Source organism: Garra rufa, chromosome 16, assembly GCF_049309525.1.
Source record: "Garra rufa chromosome 16, GarRuf1.0, whole genome shotgun sequence".
In the NCBI taxonomy this organism is placed as follows: Eukaryota; Metazoa; Chordata; class Actinopteri; order Cypriniformes; family Cyprinidae; genus Garra; species Garra rufa.
The window spans coordinates 8728472-8737720 of NC_133376.1; the positions used below are offsets into that span (position 1 = coordinate 8728472).

Consider the following 9249-nt stretch of genomic DNA (forward strand, 5'->3'; position numbering starts at 1 on the left):
TTTTTTTACGTCTACTAACATGGCTATTTTCAATTTTGCTTTAGATTATGTTATATACAGCTGTGGCCTTGGCTGTGGCCAAAAGGCCAAGCATTTTCACTGCTGCCAGCAGTGTTGGGTGTAACGCGTTACTAAGTAACGCGTTACTGTAATTAAAATACTTTTCCACTGAAAAAGTAGAGTAACTGATTACTGTTCATTTTTAAGTATTTTAATTACAGTTACGTTTAATGTACTTGCGTTACACTGTAAAATAATTAAACTCGCTGAATATCATTATTTAATTTGATTAATTAATCTTCTAAATGTGAAAGTAAACTCTGCCGCTTTAAAATCGTTGAAGTGCAGGTGCACGTGATTTCGCGCAAGTTTGCTGCATACTCCTATGGTATTCTTAAAGGGGATGTTGGACTCGGCTGAAGCGAGTGGCTGTTTTGCGAAATGGAAATATGCCCATTACTTCAGTTTTCTGAAACAAGCAGACAAGAACATTACAGTAATATGTAAGCTATGTCCTGGGGAGAAAAAACTATCGGCCGCTGCGCTGTCAATAGCACGAGTACTCAAGCACCTGACACGGCAGCATAGACGAACACTTCTGTGTGATCCTTCATATTCAACGGATAAAACTGCGGCAACTCCTGCTAAACAGGCAAAACTTGATTTTACTTCGGTAGCGCAGAAAAGTGTCTGAATGAGCAAGGTTACAGTTCACTTTGTGGAAACACATGACATGATTACAAAAATGGTCATTAAAATGTTTTAAATATTAAAATAGTGGATAGTATTATAAAAGCTCCTTGAAATTCTAAATAACATTTTAGATTTGTTTAAATAAAGTAAAACATTTATTAAACTCATTGTTTTAAATTAAGTTTCACGTTTACAGGTTGATACATGTCATGTTTAACTTTTCTTAAGTTTCTTAAGAATAATATATATTTTTTGTTATTCTGGAATTGTGTTTCTTACCGAAAGAAGGTTACATTTCTTACAAAAAAGTTTATTATTATAGAATGTTTTCATAGAATGTAATATAGATTATTAAAAAAGCTAAAATGCTAAACTATTTAATGTTTGACTCATGTTTTATTTAATTATCTTTTATTTAAAGAGTTTAATTTCTATTTTTTGTCCACTCAAGGTTTATAGGGATTTTAAGAAGTATTTAGTTAAATTACTTATTGAGTATTTAAGTTACTTTTTAGACACAGTAATTAGATAAGTATTTTAAATACAACATTGATGAAGTAATTAGTAATTAGTAATTAATTACTTTTTTAAAGTAACTTACCCAACACTGGCTGCCAGTGTCCACAGACCTACATAAATAAAGCTGCTATAAAAAGGCATCTTTGCAGTTTCCACCCGCTGCCCCCAGCAGCACCTGATCCACCACAAGAAACTCCTTCACTGCCACCAGCAGCACCTGATCCACCACAAGAAACTCCTTCACTGCCACCAGCAGCACCTCATCCACCACAGGAAACTCCTTCACTGCCACCAGCAGCACCTCATCCACCACAGGAAACTCCTTCACTGCCACCAGCAGCACCTCATCCACCACAAGAAACTCCTTCACTGCCACCAGCAGCACCTCATCCACCACAGGAAACTCCTTCACTGCCACCAGCAGCACCTGATCCACCACAAGAAACTCCTTCACTGCCACCAGCAGCACCTCATCCACCACAAGAAACTCCTTCACTGCCACCAGCAGCACCTCATCCACCACAGGAAACTCCTTCACTGCCACCAGCAGCACCTCATCCACCACAGGAAACTCCTTCACTGCCACCAGCAGCACCTCATCCACCACAAGAAACTCCTTCACTGCCACCAGCAGCACCTCATCCACCACAGGAAACTCCTTCACTGCCACCAGCAGCACCTCATCCACCACAAGAAACTCCTTCACTGCCACCAGCAGCACCTCATCCACCACAAGAAACTCCTTCACTGCCACCAGCAGCACCTCATCCACCACAGGAAACTCCTTCACTGCCACCAGTAGCACCTGCTCCAGCAGCTCCTCCAGTGATTAAAAGAAAGCAGATCACTGTGAGGTGTCCTCACTGTGGTGTGAGTCTAAATTCAAAAAATTTGAAAAAACACATTGAGCGGAAACATCAACCTATACATCCCGTATCTTCAACTTATCATTTACCAACACAGTGTGTTGATAAAAAGAATGGGATATATGTTGTAGCAAAATCATTTCGTGGGCCCTGTATTCCCATTCATGTGGCCAAGAAAATTTGGGGCTCATCACACAAGGTAATGTGTGAAATGGATATGTGCAACACTTGTGCTGAAATGACTCAAAGGAGTAAACTTTTGGTTACATCATGTATTCATCTGAGATCAGTAGACTACTCCTGCGCTATTGCACCACATGAAGAGTTATCAGAGGACGTGTTGACTGAGATGGTGGAGCAAAAATGGTTTGGTAACACAAGGAAAAACCAATGCCTTACACTGCAAGGTCAGGCTAAAAGTAAAGGTGCAACATTTACTAGCCTTGTTACTATTGGAGGCCCCGACTACAAGCATTATATATCAGTATATGAGCCAAGGGCTTCTTATTACAGTAGACTGGGCAGAGTTTTGGTTAATTACAATTCCAAGACAAACACTTGGCACTGTCCTTGTATCAAAGGTAGGAGATCGTGTCTGCATAAGTGCATAGCAAAATGGTGTCTCTTTCAAATGAAGCGGGAGCTCTTCACAACCATGCCAGAAGCAGCTGCAGAGATTGAACCAGCAGAACATGATGACCTGTCTGGCCTGCAATGGGAATATCCTCCAAAGAGTGATGGCCTGAAGCGGATGGTACAATATATATACCATAACAAAAAGCTTCCAGACACACTATCAGATGTTTTTATAGAAGATGTAAAGAAGGAAGACATTCCTCAACATCTTATTCCTGAAGAGGAGTTCTGCTCTCAGTGCCCTGGACCTGTTCCTCTCAGTGCTCCTGTCCTTATCACCAAAAATGCTAAAGTGGCGACACTCACTGGTGTAGTGACAGGTAGGCATTGCTGGTTTGTACATTTTTAATGATAATGTTTAATATTAATAAGCTGTTGATTTCTACTAACTAAAAGTTAAGGATATTCGACTTTCGGGTGAAATTTATGGAAAATGATAAAAGGTAATTGCTACAGTGATAATATATCATAAAAGAAGGGCATTTAAGTAGAAGCATGCATTTATTCTTCTAAAGCAATTTGTTAAAATAAAAGCTAACAACAGTGGTGGGTATACCACAACAAAAATGTCAATGTCTTAATAACTTGTAACTTTCCTTGAGCATCGATTACAGCTTAACAACGACGACATATGCTGTTCGCAAATCAACTTATTGTCTAGGGAGGGACAGCATCCCACTCTTGTTAAAGGGCTACCCTCAGGTCATTGAGATTCTGACGTTCAGGGTTACAACTTTCTATATGACGACTCTGCTTATCCCATAGGTTTTCTATGGGATTCATGTCTGGAGAAAGTGCAAGCCACTCCATTTGAGGTACCCCAGCCTCCTGCCACTATTCCCTGATGATGCGACCTCGATGAGCTGGGGCATTGTCATCCATAAAGATGAAATCAGGCCTGTGTTGCTCATGCAGAGGCACAACGACTGGATTAATGGTGTTATTCAGATAGTATTGGCTTGTCAAAGTACCATGTAGAGGGTCGTGACTCTGCACCCCAGAATCTCAATGACCCGAGGGCAGCCCTTTAAGAAGAGTGGGATGCTGTGCCTCCCCAGACAATAAGTCAATTTGCAAAAGTTGAATATCCCTAACATTTGTGAGTAGTACATGTCTTTTTTTTTGCATTATACTCCAGTATTAGGGCAATATTAAAGTATGCTATTCACAATAATCCATACCATTATTATCTGTTTATTTACCTCATTAGGAATATCCACATACTGCAAGAAATGCAGTAATTGTGGTATGTTTTACCGATACCAGGACTGGATGCATGGGCTTCACAACTTTAATGATAAAGTGCTGCTAAGCATCTTTCTATGCATCTTCATAAGGAATTCTGTTCAGGTTTTGTTTCTGAAATTTAAGATACTGAAATTTAAGATACATACATTAGGCTCAGGATTGTTCAACTTAATCTAGCACTGATATATGTTCTCATGACTGTTCTCACTCAGGATCATGTGTCAGTTGGAAGGGTGCATTCCATATTGCAAAAGACAACACACGTGCCTTACCCAAAGGAGACAGAGTTTCTTCATGCATATTTACATTTTGAGGCACTAACTCACCATGATTATGCCTTTTCGTGTCTAAAATGTGGACATCATCCTCCAGTTGTTGTAATGGACTTGCATAAAAAGGGAGTGTTCAACATGGCAGGTAAAGAATCACATTTTTTTGACAATTTCTATTTGCAGTTAATTTGTGTTAATTTAATTTTGTTTCTTTATCCAGTCAGTGACATAAGTGAGCCAACTGAAACCTTCAATGGAGAGGTGAATTCCGAGGAGTTCTGGGAGACTCTTTCAATGGAGAGGATTGCAACTGGCTTGTTGAGGAGTAAGTTGCAACAAGACAATTAGTCTATCATGTGCAATAATGTAAACAACTTCCTTGTCTCTTGTACATATACTAGTTGAGTTCATTGCATCAGTGGTTCCCAACCACGTTCCTGGAGGCCCACCAACACTGCTCATTTTGCATCTCTCCATTGCATCTCTCCTCTGACACACACATTTCAGATCTTGGAGTCTCTACTAATGAGCTGATGATCTGAATCAGGTGTGTTTGATTAAGGAGACATGGAAAACATGCAGTGTTGGGGGGGCCTCCAGGAATGTGGTTGAGAACCACTGATTTACACATCTAAACAAAATGCCTTGTTTCAAGAGTTTGTTTCACTACTTTATTTTCTGTATGATTTTAGTTGGAGACACAAATCCTTACACTTTGAAACCCAATTATGAGAACTGGGCCCCTTGGATCGGCAGACACACACGCAGGTCACCATCTTTGATAAACACAGAGTGGAAGAAAGTGCAGACCACAAATACACTAGACAACATCGCTGAAATAGACATGACAGAAGAGAGACTCAGTGATGAATTAATGAACCTAAAGGTATGCACCAGCTCAGTATAAATCTCTATAGCCTCTTATAATTGGCAGTTTATTAAAAATGGTGAAGGTTGTCCAGTAATGAAACAATCACTATGCAGGTCTAAATAAGTTGTTACCTTCTAGTCGTAGTTAGAACTAACACACAAAGAGCTAGTTTCATATTGTAATGTAATATCAGACATATTTGTGCTTTACCAGGTTGCAGACATTCGTAAACTCTGCAAGGCCTGTGGAGTTGGCACTGAAGGATCAAAGACTGATCTTCTATCCAGACTGAGAAAAGAAATGCAGAACAGAACTGCATACGACAAGATTTTTCAAAAAGTTTGGGGAGCATCAGGTATATGGTGGGCTCTGTGAGTTCAAATGTATATGTTCTGAAAGTTAATGAATTTCATTCACTAAACAAACTATACTACTCTTTGTCAGGTGGATGGGCAGCCATTTTATGCCCTTGTGGTATAGTTTACAGTGTAAAATTTCTCCTCCGTGCTGAAAGTCCTAGAGACTTTACGGACATGTTATTTTCATGGAAACATATCCCAAACATTTGTATTTATGATTTTGCCAGAGGACTGGCCACCCATTCCAACTTAAGGAGGCCAGAAGCAATGCCATTTACACCCTTTGAGGGACGACTTGCGGAATCTACAGAAAACAATATAACAGCTGCAGAGAGCGGAACCCTAACTATAAGCCTACCCTGGATAAAAGAGAAGAAGATGGATGAGGATGATAATTGCCATCCAGTGACTGGTTCTTCCGAGCACTATGCTCTATCTGACAAGTTCCATGAGGCCAACAGTAAGGATAAGCGAGACACACTTAGAAAGATTCAGATTGTCCCAGAGTTGGCTGGCCGAGTGAACACACAAGCTGCCGAACAACTTTTCGCTGGAATGCGCAAGAACAACTATTTCTTGAATATGATGTCTCCCACCACCCACATGTTTCTTGTAAGAAACATTTTGCACTTGCAAAACAAAGAAAAAAATGGATCCATGCTGTCAAAAATACAGAAGAACCTTGGGCATCCAAAAACGACTATAAACCTCCAAACTGATTTGTTTGGACGTTTGGTTGTAGGTAAGTTTATTACATGTATACTTTGAATCTTATCTCTTATTTGCTATTTACAAATCATTATGTCTTTTATGTGTCTTTAAAAAAAGAGAACAGGGCTCCTGAAATGACCAGACTACATCTAATAAAACCTAGCAAGGCTTGCTGGGGAAAGCCACTGACTCGATCACAGCGTAAACTGGTAATATAGCTAAACAGTTCTATTACTTCTATTATGATTAAATTTTAGATTTTGCATTTTCATTTATGCATTCAGACACTCATATCCTAAGGAACTTACAACTGATTTATCATAGAGCCAACAATATTCACTGTGTGCAACGCCAGGTCTTTTAGAAGACTAAGACTACTAAGAATCTGTTTTGTAAGTAATAGAAAATTTCTGTTCTCTTGACAGATGGCTCAAGTTCATTCTGCAAATGCTGATGATGAAGTAGCACTTGTGGGCTCTATTGTCATAAAACAGAAAGACTTAATAACACTGACAAACCTTTGCGAGGTGGAAGGAAATGTAAGAAACAGACAAATACATGAATCAAAACTTAAAATCATAATAAAATGTCCATTTCAAAGTAGCTAAATGTTTTCACACAGGTGCTGAATTCCTGCTTCTGTGTGCTGCAACAGATTGCACTCTCCCAGGTTTAACCTCAAAGTTTGAGAGCATAAATAAATTCATTTTGTTCAAATACTTCAACTAACAATTTTATTTTTGTGGCCAGAATGTGGACATCTATCCAGTTGACAGCCATACCATAGTGACATGGTTGCCACCAATTTGTGCACATCCCATGGACCACTTACCTGTAAGGATCACTGACATATGTAATGTATTTAAATATTAAACATACTATATACTATAAAACATTTTTTTTAATATACATGTAGCCTGAAATTATGAGCAAGGATGCTGTGGTCTTCCCATCTTGGGTGCCAGGGCATTGGATGCTGTGTGTGAGTCTGCTTTAATGTTGGGATACATAAACATATACAATACCAATTGTTGTACAAACTGAAATCAGCGGCATATTTCTGATTATTTCCTTGATTATTATGCCTTTCCTAAAAACTAACACAGGGTGAAAACATTTTTTCAGATCATGAAGCCAAAATTGCGTGAATTGTATTTTCTCAATTCCCTGAAAACTCCAGGTTTTGGAGATGGCACTTACATTGCCATATACAGGTTTTGCTGTTACAGAATTTTGTGTTCTCTGGTTCTATGTTCAGTTCTCTTTTTGTTTTGTTTTTTTTTCATTGGCTTTTTTCTCATTGCATACAATTTAAGGAACACTTTACTTGCAACACACTTTAATTTTAGGGTCATATATTAATTAATCCCTGCATTAAGAAGAAAGCCATGTGAAAAATAAAGGCGGGACAGTTCCTGTTAAACTCTGCCTTTATTATTTTCTGTTCTGTTTCAAATTTACTTGGTAATCATATGTAGTATTGCAGGGTAGTTCTCTTTTAAAAACCCTGTTTGTAGTGTATATCTTAATGTGTGTTTTTTTTTTTTTTTTTTCATTCATTTCTTTTTTTTGACAGAGAAATTGCTCAGAGCCTGTGTCCAGGGACATGGACAGAATTCTATTCTGAGGACCTTGGGGTATGTTTTATTTTACACCAAATGTGATTGAAATATTTTATGAATTAGGGCTTTAGTGGTACTAGTTAAAAAAGATATCATATGTAATTTACTTATCTAGGATATACCTCGACAAGAGATGTCTTGCAGCTGTGGAGTCTTCATACTAATGGTAGGATCAATGGCTATTATTGGTTCTGCAGGTGCCATGTCAGAATTAAACCCATGTGCAGTTATTAATACATAATTCATGTTGCAGTATGCTCTCTATGTCATCTTGGGGGGAACATTTGACTTTTCAGAGGTGGGTTTTCAAAACCATTAAAAAACATTCTGTTAGTTTAAGAATTGTTTTGATAAACTTGTGCTTTTTACATCTATAGTCAGACATACCAAGTATAAGAAGATGGTGGTCTGTCCTTTTGCTGGAGAAATTCCCACCAAGGTGTTTGACTGTCTTTCTTTCTTTCTTTCTTTCTTTCATTTCCCTTGTTATTAGTCCTTTTCTAAAAAATAATGACAAGGATGGCAAATGCCTTTACAGTTAGTGTGACTTTTTTTAGTTGTCATATCTTCATGCAATGAAACTTTATATACTGTATTATTAATGTGTTTTTATGTCATAAATTTATCAAGATCGGTCATGGAAATCCAGCAAAGAAAGAGAAGGCGGACTGACAAGCCAGACAAAACTGGTATGATTTATTTTGTTTGAGGTGCTCTGTTATTTATAGTAAATGTTGACTGTCATTTACTGATGTTCTTCATTTGTCCCTTCTTAGTGGCAACCGTTGACCAACCCCTGAACATACAGGAGGCATGTATTTGCTATTTCTCAATTTATAAAATGCAAGGGAATCATTATAACCACAAGAAGTTCAGATTGTTATGTTTTGTTCATGTATAGCTTCCTCTGCTGGTCCTTCGTGAAATCTTACTGGAGGTTGTGCTTCAAGATGGTGATGTTGCAATTGGCTCCCTTGCCCTCACCTGCAGGTGCTTCAAAAGCATTGTGAGCATGGAAAGTTTCCGCCGAGAGGCTCACTTTCGGTGGTTGGACAGTAAGTTTTATTAGTGTCACTGTTTGGTTAATCACAGCTCTCTCTCTGTTTTTTCTCAGTTATGTATTGTTGAATATGTTTAAGACAATGATAAGGTCAGCTGACAATTTTTTTTTTTTTCAGGTGTCGTGAACTGGAAGGCATTCAGTGAAAATTTCAGAAACCTGTACAGGGTTCCATACAGTCTATCCAGATGTCTCCATTGTGAGACTACATACAAAGACTGTGGTGAAGGCTACAGAGGAAGAGGGCAAAGAGGTGTGATGCAGGGGTTCTTTGGCTCTGATGACTTCCAAGGATACTGCGGAAGCGACTGTTTCTATGAGGCTGGAGGAAGCATCTAATGTTTCATGCAATGTGTTCCTCCTGTTTGAACTTGCCACATTTATTGCTTATT

The 9249-nt window shown here is 38.6% G+C and overlaps 1 protein-coding gene across 3 annotated transcripts; it reads left to right on the forward strand.

Moving 5' to 3' along the window:
* Positions 1–1909: 1909 nt before the first annotated feature.
* On the forward strand, positions 1910–8826 carry LOC141288387 (uncharacterized). Of its 3 annotated transcripts, none has more exons than XM_073820515.1 (17): positions 1910–3034; positions 3925–4064; positions 4175–4379; positions 4455–4559; positions 4927–5120; positions 5319–5460; positions 5550–6206; positions 6293–6384; positions 6601–6714; positions 6798–6845; positions 6926–7009; positions 7752–7812; positions 7913–7963; positions 8051–8095; positions 8175–8236; positions 8428–8486; positions 8574–8826. In XM_073820515.1, the coding sequence occupies exons 1-12, from the start codon at positions 2281–2283 to the stop codon at positions 7800–7802; spliced, it is 2586 nt and encodes an 861-aa protein (XP_073676616.1). In that variant the 5' UTR covers positions 1910–2280; the 3' UTR covers positions 7803–7812; positions 7913–7963; positions 8051–8095; positions 8175–8236; positions 8428–8486; positions 8574–8826. The 3 variants fall into 3 exon arrangements, with proteins under 3 accessions (XP_073676616.1, XP_073676615.1, XP_073676614.1); XM_073820514.1 differs by having other exon boundaries at positions 8428–8612; positions 8699–8810; XM_073820513.1 differs by having other exon boundaries at positions 8428–8826.
* The last annotated feature ends 423 nt before the right edge of the window (positions 8827–9249 follow it).

Bases quoted from the DNA above. Each gene is read 5' to 3' on its own strand.
- LOC141288387 (XM_073820513.1), top strand. From the start codon at position 2,281: ATGTGTGAAATGGATATGTGCAACACTTGTGCTGAAATGACTCAAAGG. The intron at 3,035-3,924 runs GTAGGCATTGCT...TTACCTCATTAG, and splicing joins ACTCACTGGTGTAGTGACAG to GAATATCCACATACTGCAAG. The intron at 4,560-4,926 runs GTAAGTTGCAAC...GTATGATTTTAG, and splicing joins TGCAACTGGCTTGTTGAGGA to TTGGAGACACAAATCCTTAC.